We start from the raw sequence: 17,331 nt of genomic DNA, 5'->3' as shown, positions 1-17,331 counted from the left end.
CTATTGGATTCGCCTGTGACAGGGGAAAATCTGCAATATAGAGACCACATATATATCTTTTTCACAGTATTACACCTCTCACATGCTTTAAATACATCAAAACCTATTAAAGTACAACTTTATTGTATTCCTGTTCTCACACTTGCTAGCACATTCCTACACTTAAAAAGCAAAACGCTAAACGCGTTAGTCACTCCCAGTCGAGGTTTACTCTAAACCCGACAACAGACAATGAATAAACACCGACATGTTCTACCGAACCACACAATTTTGTCCAGCGAATGTCCGCTGATTTAATGCTAACATACACTGGCTAACAGAAATGAGCATAAACACTCCGCGAATTAACATTAGCGGGAGATTGACTGGAATAGGCGCAATCCTATTGTGCTGTAATGTCGACATTCTACCTCTGGAGGGAGCCAGAACTAAACAAAAACAATCCAGGGACATTGTAATTGTAATTGATCACCACTCGAGAGAGCCACAATTCTGCTTCCACGATTGATGCCAAGCTAACAGCCGTCCATTTGGTACCTGGGCCTTGCCCAACTTAGTATTCCTCTTAATACCGCCTCTGGCACGTCAAAATGAAAACAAACAAACAAACAAAAACAAAAAAACACACAATTTAAAAGCATCCAACTGTGCCACAAACTATCTTGAGCAGGTCACAATTTACCAATGAAATGACAAAAACATCAACATGTGCTCGAATAAGGATCTCACCTTGGATATTGTGTTCCAATAAAGCACCCACTTCCAAGAGTGAGTCCGGGGCACATTCGAGGCGAGCGCAATGAAGACAAAGGACGACGACAACAACAAACAATGCCTGCAACCATTTTGTTTTGCTGGTGAAACGGCAGGTGACCCAGCGCTTTGCGAACGGAGCCGCCCGATGAGAGCGTCACCTCCATCCATCTTGGGTAGGTTGAAGTAACAAATACTTTTTCACAAATAGTGGAACAACAGCTATGGAGAGAAAACATCACCATATTCGCAGGTACATATTCTCTATCCTCTGTGAAAAGTGACAAATCTAAAACTATCTATTGACGCAGACATAAACATAATTGTCATTTGCTACAGTGGCAACGACAATGTCACACTGCATGCGCCTTTGTCACCAGCTCACCTCTGTTGAATCTCTTTGGCACAAGGGAGCAGCGCATACGCTAACGTGCTAATCGTGGGGCTATATGGCATTTGGAGCAGAAAGGTGTGACATGCAAGCTTTCACACTGGCCAACATTTGCATATACACACACACGCACACATGCACGCAACCCCCCCTCCCACCCACACACACACACACACACACACACACACACACAGAGACACATGCACAAATAAACACACTCCTCAGGGCCTGCCATGAATAACAGCTGACCTTTGCACATTTAGGCTGTGAAATGACAGCGAGGCGAAAGGGAGGGCATTGTTATCACACCTCCCTCTCAAGTCATCTTTGTCTCTCCGTCCAAGAAAACAAATAATCATGTTTGTATGTCCCGACGCGCGGCTTGCTTCACGTATGTGGTGTCTGTGTTTTGCGTCACCGCCCGCCATCCATCCATCAAGTGAGCGGCGGCGCCGGCCGACAGGAGGAACGAAAACACAAACCCAGCCCGGCACGCTGCCATCGCGCTGTCGTTTAGTTGACGCCGCGTGTTTCTTTTTCAGGAATTTCTGGAGTTCCACTCCTGTCAGATGTTGTCATATCTGGATCTCTGCGCTTCTTTGGGGGATTTTGCGATACTGCCCGCTATCCATTCTGTGAAGGGAGCGAATGACACGGAGAACAAAAAAGACCCTATTTCTTCACTGAGCTGTGAACATTTGCGACTGTCGGCAAAGGGAGCAAAATGCACGTTCATGGCGGGGTTCGTTCAAGGTCGCAAACGTTTGCAAAACGTTTGCCAACAGTTTTTGTGTTTTCTTGTCGCAAGGAAATTTTGAACATTTTCAAAGTTCAAAATTCCCTTGCGACTGGAAAAGTGCAGGCGAACGTCTGGTGACCGTTTGGCGAAGATTTGCGACCTTAACAAATCCTGACGAGAGCGCACCATTCGCAAACACTCACCTTTACTTTTCCTATCACAAGACAAGAAAAAAACTAAATCTGTTGACGAACGTCTGGCAAACGTTTGACAAACATTCGCGAACTTGAACGCACCCTGACGTGAACGAGCATTTTGCCCCCTTCTCCAACAGTCGCAAATGTTCGCCACTCAGTGGGAGAGAGGCTTAAACGAATATGGCCGCCAATGACGAGTGTTTATTGGGAGCTTCTGTGTGTGTGTGCGGAGGAGGGACAAAATTGTGAGTGTGCGTACGGACGTAAGGTTTATTGGGTTTGACAGGCACGCACGCGTGCATACACACACATTGTATTCCAGGGCTCCGTTTTGGGAGGAAATTCCCATCCTAATTTTCCTGATGAAGACTCTAATGAAGACTAATGATGGAGTAAGCTGCCCGTCTCTTCCTCCATCATCCCTTTCTCTTCTTCATCTTTTTTTACATTGGCCAATTTTTTTTTAATATAACTTTCAAGGGTCTCTATTTTCCAAAAGGGAAAAAAAGAAAAAATCCCCCCCCACCCCCAATTTTTTTTTATAAACATAGGTTTGTGTTGCTGGGGCAGTTCTTCGGCTGAACAATTAATTGTTTCCAACCCCCCTCACAATGTATATGTATATGTATATGTATATATATATATATATATATATATATATATATATGTATATATATATATGTATATATATATATATACATATATATACATATACATATATATACATATATATATATATACACATACATATATACATACATATATACATACACATATTAGTGCTGTTAATTAGTGCTGTCTGCGATTATGTTTTAACAAATGAATCGCAAAATCTTCCACAATTGATTGCGCTTAATTGTATTTTTCAACTACTATTTTTCACAAAGCTTGGAACTGATATTTACTTGAGTAAAATCTTGGAATTAATGTGGGGGAAAAAAAAGAAAAGTATATTTCGATTCAAAGACTGTCTTTGATCCTTGAATACGATTCTTTTCCTGTAAAATAAGACAGTTGAAAGATACACCAATAAGGTCCAACTAATATGGTATATGGATTTGGCTTTGCAAAATGTGCAAATTATTTGGGATTTCTCCAATGAGCCGCTGAGCAACTTTTTAAAGTAAAACTACGTAAAAGTCCGTCTTTCTCCTCCAAGTTTGTCTGCGCCGTGAGCAGAGGGAAGCTGCCACAGGAAGTCAATAAAACGGAGTTAACTTAGTCAATGTTTTTTAGTGCGTTATAAAATGTAAATCTCCATAATGAATGCTTTAACTTTGACAGACCTAATACTGGATCTCTCTCTCTCGCTCTATACAGTTACCATGGTTACCGTGACACCTTTAAGCATTTGTTTGTTGTCCCCCCCCTCTTTTTTTCTCCCGCGTGGTTCCTCGCATCCTTCACGCCGTCACCTCTTCATCCCTCCTCATTGCCTCCGTCATCTCTCGTCCATCTCTCCTCATCGCGGCGCTGCTCGTCCTCCGCCGTCCATCGCTCAGCTCTCGGGGCTTCCATTAGGGGGAAATGGAAAAAGTGACATCAGCTATTTGGTAAAAGGGATGGAGACGGAGAGCCCGAGGAAGGAGGAGCCAGCGGCGGCCGAGAAAAGGCCGCGCGGTCCTCGGCGAGTGCGACAAGAAAAGAGCGGCGCGTGCGCGTCAGCCCGTGGTGGTAATCGTGTATATTTGCGCTCACAAACAGGAAAGCCAAAGGGAAAAACAAGCGAGTGTCACTTCTATCTACACACATGAACCATTCCTGGACATTCCCAATTCACAAAGAACAAACAAGAGTTCGCACTGGCAAAAAGTGCAGGTGGCAAAGTTACAAAGTGGAGCCGGGGAGCAATTGAGTTGCTCACCTGCCGGGCAAAAAGGAAGAAAAGGAAAAGTGCTACTCAACTCACGCGGCAAATGACTACTTTCTGCTCAGGTTGAGGATATCACATTCTAAAAATCACTTCATTGTATTAAAAAAAGGTTGGGTAGGTTTTGTCAACATGTCCTTCAAGGTGATAGAAAACACTTCATTGAGTCCAAGACAAGAACGTGGAGGAGTAGCTGCGCTTAAGCCAAAACCGTTTTCCAACACTTTCTGTTTGGGGAAGAAAAAGAAAAAAAAAAAAAGATGAAATGAGACAGCTCTTTTTCCGAACAGTCTCCTTCCAGCGCCGAGGAGCTGATTCCCGTCCAATCCGAGTGGGCCAGCCAATGAGGTGGACTCAGGTTGTTGCCAAATCCGGCACGTTAGCCAGGTCACGTTCTGGTCCGCTCAGCCTTCACGTCCGTCCGTCCGTCCGTCCGTCCGTCCGTCCCATTACACAAAGTGGAATGCTTTTTTGGGGGGAAGATGATAATGACGACGATGATGATGACGATGCGATGGTGGGGCTGAAGTGGCGCGCGGCACTGCATCCCGCCTCGGGAGGACGTGGCGGCGGCGGTGGCTTCCACCACTCTAGAACATGATGGTGGTCTTCAGAAAAGCCCGAGAGTCTGATTTGAAGGCAAAACAAAACAATCAGTAAATCTACAGTATATGTCATCATGCTCAACATTATTTAGCACATACATATACACAGTGTACAGGATATATATATATATATATATATATATATATATATATATGTATGTATGCATATATACATATTACACACACACACCACAAAATATAAAACCGGGGTTAACTGTATGTTGTTGCCACCTTCTCTCCCTTTATGGCTGCGATTTCAGATCTCCTCTTTGCAGTCTCACTCACACTCTCGCTCGCACGCACGCACGCACGCACGCACGCCTTCCTTTCCCCCGCGGTGTCATTGTTTTCTGCCAACGTTGCAAACTGTTTACATTTTCTGGGTAACGGCGGCCATAATGCCGTCCCGCTCTCCCCGCTTCCTCCATCTGACAGGACATCCGTTCGGAAAAGAACTTTTTTTGCGACAATGTTCTCGGGTTTCCGACTCGTCTCCGTCCCTCTCATCTGCTGCCCTTTGCTATTTTTAACAGGCACTACCCAGCGCCACCCCCCCCCCCCCCCACAGCCGTAGACTCTTTTTGCCATGCAGCACCCCTCCCATTGCTCACCTCCCGTCCTCTATCTGTTACGCTCAGGTTATTTTTATCCTGACCCGTTCTCCCGACGTCTTCTGCCCGGTGTAAGGGTGTGTGGACGTGACAAATTCCGTCCCGCCTGCCTCTCCAAGAAGTGAACGGTGGACGAACAAACGTGGGAAAAAGCAAAGGATACCCACATGCATATATTCTTGATCCTCCCCACAAAATGACTAATATTACAGCATCTTGGTGAGTCACAAAAACTACTAGTAGTACAAGTCTACTCTTCCGCCCCCCGGTGGTCAAGGCGGGTACACCAAAAGATACTGCAGAAAGACATGTCATTCCGCTTAATGACGTCATTGCTCTGCTTTTCGCAAGTACGATATTCTCGCCAATTGGCATCAAGTCACAAGCGCCACGTCGTTGCCACGGTCTCGTCATCGTCATCAGGAGGCAAACCCGAGTGAAAAATGGCACCGACCCGCCTAGTTAAAGTCTATCGGCGGGTTGCCGTAAATGTCAGCGGGTCTGGCAACAAGGTCACATTTTTCATTTTTTTTTCCCAGGCAGCCCCCCCCGCCCTCCTTTGCCTCGTCTTCCTCCGCTCTGCTCTTCATCAGTGCATTTTTAGTCGCAACCTTTGCCATAAAAGCGCCTCTTCCTCCCCGCATCTCTTCCGATTCTAATGCCACATCTTTCTTTGTATTCAGCACTTTTCTCTCCACTCGTTAATTAAGAGTGTGGAAGGTGAGAGGCGAGGGAGCTTTGTGTGCGCGTGCGAGTGTGCGCGCATTCAAATCACTGTAGGTGCAAAATGCTTTTATGGCGGTAGGCACGAACGCGCGTGCGTGTGCAGCAACAAACGGGCCCTACCGGGCCAATCAACATTAATGAAATCAGGTGGGTCTGCAAGTGTGTGCGTGCGTGCGCTAGCAGAAGAGTGCGGATCTAAAACGGCCTAAAGAGGAGCCAGAGCTAATTAGACTTCCGTCTCACCCAAGCGTGGATCAAACCCTCGCGCGCGCGCGCGCGCGCGTGTAACAGGGAACGCAGCGATTTCGTACACATGCAGCGTTTCAAAACGAAGCTTCTCAATGTCAGGCAGGACTGAGCACAGCTGGTGGGAGAAGGACAACACACGCACGCACGCACGCACACACACACACGCAGCTAAATGGCTTAATCCTGTTATGATATCAAATCACCAACAGCATACCAAAATCTATTTCCTGTCAACACTTTCCAACTTACTGAATGCGCACACACATTTTGTGTGTGTGTTTACCTTGCACAGCGCCGTTGTCTTCCTGGTTCCCGTTCAGTTCTTCCTGCTGGTCAGACGCAGCGTCTGCGCGAGACAGAAAAATGGCAAAAATGTCTTCCTTTATGATGGACTATTGCATTGGGGGGGGGGGGTTGACGAGTGTAATCGAAGCATTTTGGGGGGTTGACGAGTGTAATTTTGATGTATTTTTCAAGAGGAAGTCAACCCCAACATTTGCTTTGCAAGATGTTCCCGGCAGGCCCGTGAGTCAAAACACAGCACTGTGATGAATTTTGTGTTTGTGGAATTTGCGTTAAATGCATGTGAAATGCATGCGTTTTTCAGCCACCTTGTTACTTCTGTCCACTGAAAATGACATCGCCGATACCGGCCAATCACGGCTCAGCTTCGGAAAACAGGTGAGCCGTGATCGGTCGTTTCCTGAGCAGCTGCGATGTCATTTTCAGTTAGGAGAAGAGAGAAAATGTCCGCCCCCACAGATGGCTAAAAACGGCAGCATTTTAGCGCTTAACTGATATTTCACAAATGGAATAATAAATCCCAATGTCACGTTTAGACGAGCAGGGCCCGCATAGAACATGCTATCGTAACGTTGTCAAATGTTTGGGTTGACTTCCCCTTTAGATAATGTCCCAAAACGTCATCAATCGGTTGTCACGCGAGGCCAAAATGTCATCCCGGTCGGCGGCGGTAACCGGACGAGTCGCAAAGTACCGGCGGCGTCGTCGTCGTCGGCGGCGGCGGCGTCGTCGTCGTCGGCGTGCAGCGGCTCGGGCTCGGGCGAGGACGAGGACGAGCGTTTCAGGGCGTCCTCCCCCCGCTGCTCCCTCCGCTTGGACTGGAACTCCAGCGCCTCCTGCAGCTTCCTCTTGGCCTTCTTCTCCTTCTTCAGACGTTTCTGGATGGACGCTGCGGGCAGAGGGGCGGACCGTTTGCCATCGACTACATTTCCCAGCGGGCCTCGGGGCGGCCTCCCAGAATAATGCATTGCGGACGACTCAGAGCTTCAAACCGAAGCGAGACCTCTGCTCTGCAGTTCCGAGGTCAGCTGGCGCTCCAGGCTCTCTCTCATCTCTCGCTCGCGGTACAGCTCCATCTTCAGCTCGCGCTTCTCCGCCTGGATCTGCTTGTCCTGCACGCGGGCGTTCTCCACCGCCACCTTCAGGAGACCCTGAAAAACGCAGGCAGGCAGGCACGCCTCGTTCAAGGGCGCGCGCGGAAGAAGCGGCCAAGGTGCGGCGGGTTCGGCACCTGGATGTTGGTGAGGAGCGTCTCCACCGACGACAGGCTGTCGGCGAACAGGAAGGGGGCGGGGAAGCCGGCGGGCAGGCCTTGTCCTCGCGACGCCTCGTCTTTTACCGACAAAACAAAGGCGGGAGACGGTTGTTGCATTTGTTTGACTCCTTGGACACATTTGCGCTGAGGAAAAGGCACCTTTCCAACACTGCGGGCACATTTTGAAACGGCAAAAAATGCACAAAGTACAACGTGTAGAAAAGACTACAGGGATTTAGTGTGCAGCGGCGCCTTGAGCTTGTGCTTGACAGAGCTGGGCATCTTACCCGCATTTCACCGGCCGTTTGTCATCTAGCGCCGACGGGCGGCGCGCGCTTCCGCCGTCCCCTTTTTGCCTGGCCAGAAAGAATCGTAATTGCCCGTAGGCTTATGATCGCAAAGGGGCTCCCGCCCGCCTTTCCGACGACCGACCGACTTCAGCAAACTACCAAAGACCGGCCGAATGCGCGGCGCCCGACTCGATGAAACCAAGAGCAGCGAATCGTCGGCGTGAGTCGTGCGACACGGAGGATACAGAATACATTGTTGTCGCTGTCCTATAGTCTGTCAACATGGCTCAAAAGATTAAAGCGCCACAACACGGATGCAATGCGTTAGCATTGAGCTAGCCGACCGAAAGGCTAAGCCGGTGTGGCCCTTTGAAATACGCCGGCCGTCATTCTCTTTCTTTTGAGCTGAGTTTAGGAGCAACAAACCGCTCGAAGCCTTTTTCTCGGGCCTTGCCTACACGCAGTCGGGCTTTCGTAAAGGGCGGCCACGCGCCTGCGCTTTGCCCGCCGGGCATCCGCGCGTCCCCGGAGGTTTTTTTTCATTGAAAAGCCCAAACCGCGGCCACGGCGGAGGTTTGGCGGAGACCTCCGGAAACGTCCGCAAACGCAGACTTACGTGGTCACGACGCGACAAAAATGCTCCGACGTCACTTCGCCGGCTTTGAAGAGCGACAGCGTGCATGGCCGCCGAGCTCCAGCCGCTTTTTTTTCCCCCCCCTTTATTTGTTGGCGACCAACTACAACTTCTCGGTCAAGAGTAAAGGCGAAGATGCATGACGACAAGGTGGGCTCTTGACCGCCGGATATCTCTGGGACGTCCCGGGGACAGTATGTTGCCCGCGCGGAAGTTCTTTTGAATGGACAAAATTTGGCTGTACTGCTGCCACCTAGAGGCTTGGCATGCTTATAAATGCGTTTGAAAACGCACTTCCGCGGTTTGGTGTAGATGTGTTTATTTTGGGCTTTTTTTTTTTTTTTTTTACACAGGTGGGGGGGGCGCTATTCGGTTGTTAAAAAAAAAAAAATCAAAGTCGTATGTCAAGGCACGACAGTTCCCTTTTTCCCCCTCCACACACACACACACACACACACACACACAAAGAAGTTGAAGACGCCTTGTTTACTAAAGTGTAAAAGTCAACGATGCGGCATCACGGATCAATTACACTTGCCGCGTGCGCGTCATTAGTATTCCGACAATCACGTGGGGTGCTAATTGGCAGGGATTAAAGACACCCTTGATTTAGGTGCGCGTGTGTGCGTGCGTGCGTGCGTGCGCGCGCTCATTGCGAGTGCGTCACAGTGTCTGCTCAGCCCTTAATGCCTAACACACTGACAAGTGAGTTAACTCTGCTGTGAAATTAACGCTGATGAAGATGCACTCTACAGCGCTCGCACTTACGCACACACATTTGCGCCCGCGTGTGTGTTAATCTCCTATCCGCCACTTCATCCGCACTTTTCCTCCTGCGCCACATGTGTTGTTTGGAAGAGGCGGGAATCAGGCGCCTTTCCAAGGATGGAAAATAACGGGCATGCTTTTAGTGGGACACCTCTTGACCCCTTTTAGCCCTGCCCCAATCACTTGCCCCCCCCCCCCCCAATCCGCCCCCCTCCCTCCCGCTCGCTGGCTCAAACACGCGCGCACAACCATCCTCATCGGTCTGATTGATGGCTCCGAGACAGGTGATCAATAGGAGCGGCGGAACATCCTGACACTTCAGTTTGTGAGCATGTGTGTGCGTAAAAACAGGAGATGAAGAAAGTGGGGATGATTTGTCAGTTGTCAAAAGGAAACGCTTGAGAGTTTGGATCAAGGTGCATAATATGCAGAATATCTTGACATGCAAGTCAAAGTGTGCGCGTGCGTGTCGCTACGTTTGTGAGTCAGCGTGATCGAGCGTGTGTTAGTGTACCAGTGTGCGTGTTTGCGTGCGTGTGCGCGCGCGCGCTGCGCGCGCGACGCGACTGTGCGCGTGCGTGTGCGCGGGCGCTCTGACCTTTGTCCTTTGTGATTTTCTTGATGGGTGTTGCAACGTTGGCCAATGCAACATCTGCATCGGCCGACAGCAGGCCTGAAGAAGGACAACCAGAGTAAGGAAATCGTTACTTACGGGGGACAGGGATCGAACTCGGCCATGTCATGTCATGTCATCTTCCAAAGCGCTTATCCTATATAGGGTCGCGGGGAGTTGCTGGAGCCTATCCCAGCCGTCAATGGGCGAAGGCAGACTACACCCCGAACTGGTCGCCAGCCAGTCGCAGGGCACACATAGACACTGTCACTGAGCGGGAATCGATCCCACGCTGCCCGCAAACAACTCAGGCGTGTGTACCACTACACTATCAGCGGACATTCGAACTCGGCCATGAATTGCAATTGATCAAACTGTGAGGCTTCAATAGAATTCATCATACATTTTCCTTGAAAATGAACGAGAGTAAAAAGAACTCTCCGACACAACCCGGGCCCAAGGTGGCTCCTCCCCCTTCTTGGCCAACATGCAACGTACTTCCTTGGCGACATCTCCAAGTTTTGATGGCTCCCAATCACTGGAGCATCTTTGCTCATTTCAGTTGGCCGCTTGATTGCATTTCGCATTGTCTGCTAGCATTAAGCTAGCGGACTTCCTTTGGATGGAATGCAATGCTGCGCTGGAACGTTTTGTTTTTTAAACATAAGCCACATCGTCTTCGGTGTCACGTGTCCGCTTCAACCCGGAGTGGCAATCTGCAGCAAGCGCGCCGCGCCTCTCTTTTGCGCATCCGTTCAAGAGACTTCTGTTGGGAAGCTGTTCAAAAATTCAAGAGATACGACATACCGAGTCTTTCGGGCGAGCTGGAGGCGGAGCTGCTGGGCTGCGACTGCAGAGGGGTGTTGGTCTCATCCACAGAGGGCGACAGGGAGGGACTGTCGCACACCCGCTCCTACCAAAGACGCACACGCCCATCGACGACCGCACACAAACGCACCAAGGTTATCGCGCTTCGCAAAAATAACTCAAACTAACATTGGAAAGGCATTTTCGCGCTTTGAAAAAAAAAAAAAACTCTTGTGTTGACAAAACTAAAATATCTGTTTCGCTCTTTGTCAATTCATTTGGTGCAGGAGCTTTCGGGGTTGATTCGAAATGGAATCACCTCGCAACCGCGAAGCAGGTCAAGCGGTTGTTGGGTTGCAGTTCCAATAATACGTGACATTTTTTTTCATTTTGCTTTTGACGAAAGTTCGGCATATGGAAAAAACTAAACTGAAACAGAAACAAGTATCCCCCCCCCCCCCCTCCAAAAAACGAATCCAAACTAAAAACCATGCTCTGCAATGTACTTGAGACAAAGTGAATTTCAGAAAAAGCTCAAGTCAACCAAAATGCAAACAAACTATGACGAGGGGCAAAGTATGAGAGAGGAAGCAGCAAGTGGCAGCAAGCGGCAGCAGGCGGCAGCAAGCGGCAGCAGGCGGCAGCAGGCGGCAGCAGGCGGCTGGCACCTTGATGACGGGCGCCCGGTGCACGTGTATGTGCTGAGCGGCGGCGGCCATGTTGGCGATGGTGCTGAGGTGGTTCATCTGCGACATCGCCATGGCGACGGAGGCCGGCGGCAAGCCCATGGGCAGCAACGGGTGGGGCATCATCATGAAGGGCAGCTCCAGTCCTGGAACAAAAACAACACAACAAAGTCCCAGAAGCTAACGGCTAGCCCGGACAATTTCCTTCCTCTTTGAAAATGTCTTTGCGCGCGATGGGGACGCTGACCCGCCGGGGAACTTGAAAAAGGTTCAAGGTGAAAGGGGGCACCGAGGTGAGATGTTTGGTTTCAAGCCCCCCAAAACGTCTGACCCCATGTCGCCCCTGACCGCCCGCCCGCCCGCCCGCCCGCCCTCTGGCGTGTGCGCGAAGACGCGCGTGGTCAACGTGAAACAATAACTCTGATTGCTGTTGTCCCGACGACTCGACAGATACAATAATCAATGTGAGTGTTTGTCACCTCCCGCCGCGCGCGCGCGCACGTGCGTGGCAAACACATGACTGGCAATAAGAAGCCATGGCCGCCTGTGTGTGTGCGCGTGCGCCTGTGTGTGAGATGTTGATGAATTGAGTCATTTAGTTGAGTGTCTGCTGATTAATCCAGGCAGAGTGTTAATACAGGAGATGGCGACAGATTAAATGGCGTACATTCACTAATATTGCCACACACGCGCACTCTCTCATGCACGCACACTAATCTTTTCACAACACACACTCAGGATACACGTGCGCACACACGCATTCACTACACGACAAACACACGTGGACAAACTGAAGACCACACACACACACATGCAAAATTCATCATAATACACACACACGTGCATCGGAGTTATGATATACAAACACACCATCCTCATTGTGACACACACACACACACTCAAAATATACACGCATCAAGCTCATCATGATACACACACTCATCAAACCCTTCATAATTCATGCACACACACACAAAAAACATCAAAATGAGAACACACAAACACACTCGGGCTGTGCAATTAATTGAAATTCAATGACAATTATGACACTCCATGATTCCAAAATTGGCATAATATGCATTTCTATCATCAATCAATCATACATTTTTTTTTCATGTCAACTGATTTGAACCATTTTTTTTGGTCCAAAAGGAACTTACAAAGTGTTTCAAAGAATTTCATTTGTCCTTCCATTTTTTACGTTGAAGCATTTTCTTGTTTTGTACCAAAAGTGATTGTTTGAATAATTGCAATTTCAATTATTACCAAAATAATCGCGCTGAATTTTTTTTTTTTCCATAATTGAGCAGCCCGAAAACACACACACACACACACACACACACCAACAACAAACACATGACAGAAACACACAAACTCGTCATGAGAAACACACGCACACACATCAAACTCATGACACACAATCAAACTTCTGATACACACGCACACACGCAACAATCACGAAGAAACAAAACAAACTTCTTAATTCACACACACACAATTGACATCAATCATGATACACGTGCACACACACTCAAGTAACACTCATCATGATACGCACACGTACGCATCTCAATCATTTTGGTAGAGCCGGACCAACGCACGCGCACTGGGGGAGCTTTGTCAGCGTGAACACTTTCATGAATGGTCAGCGCATGTGACAGGCAGCCTACTTGTGTGTGCGTGCGTGCGTGCGTGCGTGCGTGGCAAAGGTAACCCCGCACGCACCCTGAAGACGGCGCTGCGCTGGCTCACTGTTGGCGAGCAGCTGCTGCTGCTGTTGTTGCAGTTGCTGTTGATTGACAGCTCCCAAAGACGGGCCCCGCCCTGCCCCTCCCCCTCCTCCTCCTCCTCCTCCTCCTCCTCCTCCCGCCGGGATGGCCCCGCCTCCTCCTCCTCCGGCTCCGCCGCTTTGGGCTCCGGCCGGGGGGCTGCTCAGTCGCTCCTTGTCCCAGGAGCATTCGCTTCCTCCTGGGCACAAATCAAGACGGCATCAAAGACAACAACTTGCTGCAAAAACTTGCTGTCGCCAATTCGCTCGCTCTCTCTCTCTCTCTCTGTGCAATGATGCCTCGCTCGCCCGCCACCTCACTCCCTCCGCTTGCCTCTTCTTCCCTCCCTCATCCATCTTCATCTCCCTCCATTAGTTTGAATTAGCAGCCGTCTCTCTCTATTATTGCCCGCTGAATTCCCCGCGCCGTGCACGTCCACTGATGTGCGTGCGTGCGTGTGTGTGAGACAGCTGGGCCTCATCCCCTCTGCGCTTACACCAGGAAGACAAGAAGCATAAACAGATGGGCAGATGTTCCCTCTCCTTCTCTCTCTCGATATGTACACCTTGTGGTGGCGGCTACATGCAAATGGATTATTTTCCTGCGAAAAAAAAAAAAAAGCGCCACTCCAAGCAGGATTTGTACATTTACAATGAAAAAAAAAAAAAAAAAACAAGAGTACAAAATGGTCCAGCCGGCCGTTTGGCAGGTCAGCGAAGAAAATGGCTGGCCTTTCTTTTGCCTTCCTGCTTCTTGTTTTGCGTTCTTTCAATAATTCACACCGAGATATAATGGACTCTTTGTCGAACGCACGTCAAGCGTAAACGCTCGCTCGCTCGTTCGCACGCACGCACGCACGACATGTTGTCTGTTTCCTTTCAATTCAACACATTAAGGTACCTTGAAAAAAACAAAAAACACTCTATAATAGTAGCATTTGCTAATGAATAATGGCAATAATACAAACTTGAATATTTCTAGTGCATGGAGACGGTCAAGCTGCAGGAAGTCGTTCTTCGCAGAGGATAAAGAATATATACTCCCTGTGAGTATTGTGTATAGGCTCTGTCTACAAGTGTAGCCGGGGGATTCAAACACAGGCACATCCAAACTATTCGTTAGCCCTATGGCCTTTTGCATTATTTAAGTCCAACGGTGTGTGTGTGTGTGTGTGTGTGTGTGTGTGTGTGTGTGAGAGAGAGAGAGACGTGTGTTACCCGCATTGGAGTGCAGGTCGTCGTTGTCCGACTCGTTTCCGTTCTGCAGACTCATCATCATCTTCATCTTGTGCAGCTTCTGGAGCTCGGCCATGGCGGCGGCTGTCAGGCCTGCCGGGCGCGCGCGCGCGCACACGCACACACACACACACACACGCAACCGGTTAATATGCGCGTCCTCCTGCCGCCTCCAGGTGGCGTCACCGGGGTGCCGGCTGCCAATGGTGCGCACGTTGCCTTGAAGTGGTTTTGTTGAGTGTTTCAGACGCCCCGAGGGCACGTCCGCCGATAAAGACAAAGCGCACACGCATGCATGCACACGCGCACATGCACGCGCGCACACTCTTTTGTCCGGACTAAGATCTGCGGCTCAGTGCGCTGACCTGGAACTGACTTCTATACACAACAACCAACAGAGTGAGAGAGATGACCCCGTCCGTCCGTCCGTGTGTGTCTGAAGGAATGCATGCGTGTTGGCGTGTGTGTGTGTGTGTGCGTGCGTGCGCGTTGATTTTGTCCCGGCCACGGTTGAGGGCCTCGGAGGAATGCTCATTACACACACACACACTCGACAACACGGGACAGTTGTCCGCAGGCTATAAAGAACACACGGCGGGGACCGGCAGCCGCGTCGGCGGCCCTACTTCAAAAGTTGCGCTGGCAAACAGCGCGCCGCTCGGCCGCTCCACTTGGATGCAAGCGGAAGACGATCGATAGCGAGGGAGAGCCGCCATACTCTTCTCCATCACCGCTACCAAACGCGGGCGCGCACGCCGAGATCGATGGCTTTCCGCCGCGTCCGCGGTTACCGAGCATCGACCCCCGTCGCTAATGGCGACCGAGTGACCTTGGGAATTAGCGCGTGATTGATTGACAGACTGCCTCAAAGACACTTGCATCATCGCGCGCGCTCACGATACGCTTGCGTTTGTCTTTCTTCATCCTTGCCGTTTGTTTTTCGTGTCCTCGGACCAGGTCGATCTTGACCCAAGTCAAGCGCCGCCTCATAATAATCATTCTCAAGCCCACATCTTTTCTAAATGTATTCATAGCGAGTCCCACATGATTCATTGTTAATCCAGAGGATCGTGTCTTTTCTGTCGTGACGCGGACGCTTTTGGGATTCAAAATCTGTCGTTTTATGTACGTATTCCCTCTCACTATTTTGAGCCAAACGTTAATGCGGCGGAAACATGGGCAGTTCTCAGGACCCTTCTTGATACACCGTGAGAAATACACATTGAAACCCTTCGTGGAATGTATGAAAATATATCCGCAAAATGTAACGGCAGTTTGCTAATTAGCACAGCTACATTCATTCCAAAAAAATCGAACAAAAACGCTGGCTCTAAAAAATGCTCATCTACATTCCATTTGGCTTTAGTGGCCACTTGTTCTGCCTGACGCAGTCCAAGTATCAACATACCGATTCATTGCCAGGATTTGCACCTGTGTCTTTCACAGCTACGGCGTCTACATCTCAGATTAGCGCAGCCGTTAGCATGGCTTCTTCTCGTCCGCCTTTGGTAAGAATGAGACTCATTGGAAGTGTAGCTCATTTGCCGCCATTGAGGGAAGGATTAGCGATTTAGAGGCGCAAACCTGCACCGCGGAAGAATAGCGTTCGGCCGCGCCAGCGGGCTAGCCGCGGCTCGTAGAACGTTAGCTTCGCGCCTAGCATTCCGACTGCGGCTAGCGAGCACAGCGACGCAACTACGAGGCAACTTTCTAGCATCGGGACAGAATTGGAGACATTGAAAGGGAAGTTTGGGGGCGGGGGGTCGTTACCGCATTGTGGAGCCGCTCCCCCCTGCAAGACCCCGCTAGCGTGAAACCCGGCCCATTTAGCTCCTCAATATTTGATGGTGCGCGCCGCCTCCGATTGAGCCAGCGAGTGCACTCAGAGACGGAGTGACACTTTGAATAAAACAAACAGCAAAAGAGAGGAATTGCTCTTTGTGTTCTGGATTTAGAAAGGCACTATTCTTTCTTTCTTTCTTTCTTTCTTTCTTTCTTTTATGCTCCCGTGAGCGCCGAGTCCGACAGATTTAATGGCGGGGCCCCAGCACTTAAGTCAACCATCTTCAACTTTCTCCGCAAGGTCCGAGACGCCATTTTGTTATGGTCGCCGTTGCTCTTTTTGTGCGTCACCAAATGACTGAAACTTTCAGCGAACGCATGTGGACAAGGAAAGCCACACGCCGCTCACGCGAATACTACAGTAGGGCCAGTGTGTGTGCGGTGTTTTCTTTTTGGTGACTTCTACAGAATAATAGCAATTCAATTCATTTGAATGGGGAAAATTGATTTCATGTGTGAAAACAAAGGATGAGCAGACATCAAAAAGCCTTTGAACCACTTTAGCTTTTGTTACACACACACACACACACACACACACAACCCTCCCTCTCTCCTTCCTGATCGCCCATCCTGACTCTCTGCAGGTGCACATGAGGGTCTTCAGATGAGTGCTGATTCTTTTCACAAGAAGATTGAAGCCACTTCATCTGTAATCAACACAACACTCTCGAATGTGTGTGTGTGCGTGTGTGTGTGCGTGCGTGCGTGCGTGCGTGTTTATCAGTGCAATAAGTTGTTACGAGCAAGCAGGGTGGCTTTCTGCATTCTAGGAAGTGATGCGCGCGCTAGAGGTTTAGAGACAAGGCCGAGCATTGAGCTGTTGAGTGTGCGTGTGAATTAACAAGTCAAACGAGTGGCACAAAGAGCACGCTGAAAGGTTAGCGTGCGCGCGCGCGCGCGCGGGCGCACACACGCTTAACCTGCCCATCCCCGCGGCAGTGTTGGCGATCACGCGGGCAATCCAAGCGACGACGCTTACCCCAAATGG

The 17,331-nt window shown here is 49.7% G+C and overlaps 1 protein-coding gene across 1 annotated transcript in view; it reads right to left on the bottom strand.

The window, feature by feature from the left end:
- Nucleotides 1-3,747: 3,747 nt before the first annotated feature.
- The window catches only part of LOC147150683 (dachshund homolog 2-like), a 32,308-nt gene continuing 18,724 nt past the window's right edge, over nt 3,748-17,331 (bottom strand). The window contains exons 3-12 of the mRNA XM_086018570.1: nt 14,484-14,594; nt 13,250-13,465; nt 11,480-11,643; nt 10,812-10,917; nt 9,990-10,064; nt 7,676-7,776; nt 7,448-7,595; nt 7,139-7,333; nt 6,425-6,487; nt 3,748-4,578 (exon numbers count right to left, since the gene is read on the bottom strand). Of these exons, the coding sequence (XP_085874696.1) occupies nt 4,541-4,578; nt 6,425-6,487; nt 7,139-7,333; nt 7,448-7,595; nt 7,676-7,776; nt 9,990-10,064; nt 10,812-10,917; nt 11,480-11,643; nt 13,250-13,465; nt 14,484-14,594 (1,217 nt within the window). The 3' untranslated portion in view covers nt 3,748-4,540. The remainder of the gene's footprint in view (nt 4,579-6,424; nt 6,488-7,138; nt 7,334-7,447; nt 7,596-7,675; nt 7,777-9,989; nt 10,065-10,811; nt 10,918-11,479; nt 11,644-13,249; nt 13,466-14,483; nt 14,595-17,331) is intronic.

Source organism: Filicampus tigris, chromosome 2 (genome assembly GCF_054856515.1).
Source record: "Filicampus tigris isolate MCC_2025a chromosome 2, RoL_Ftig_1.0, whole genome shotgun sequence".
Classification (NCBI taxonomy): domain Eukaryota; kingdom Metazoa; phylum Chordata; class Actinopteri; order Syngnathiformes; family Syngnathidae; genus Filicampus; species Filicampus tigris.
This window is presented reverse-complemented; position numbering and strand designations above follow the sequence as displayed.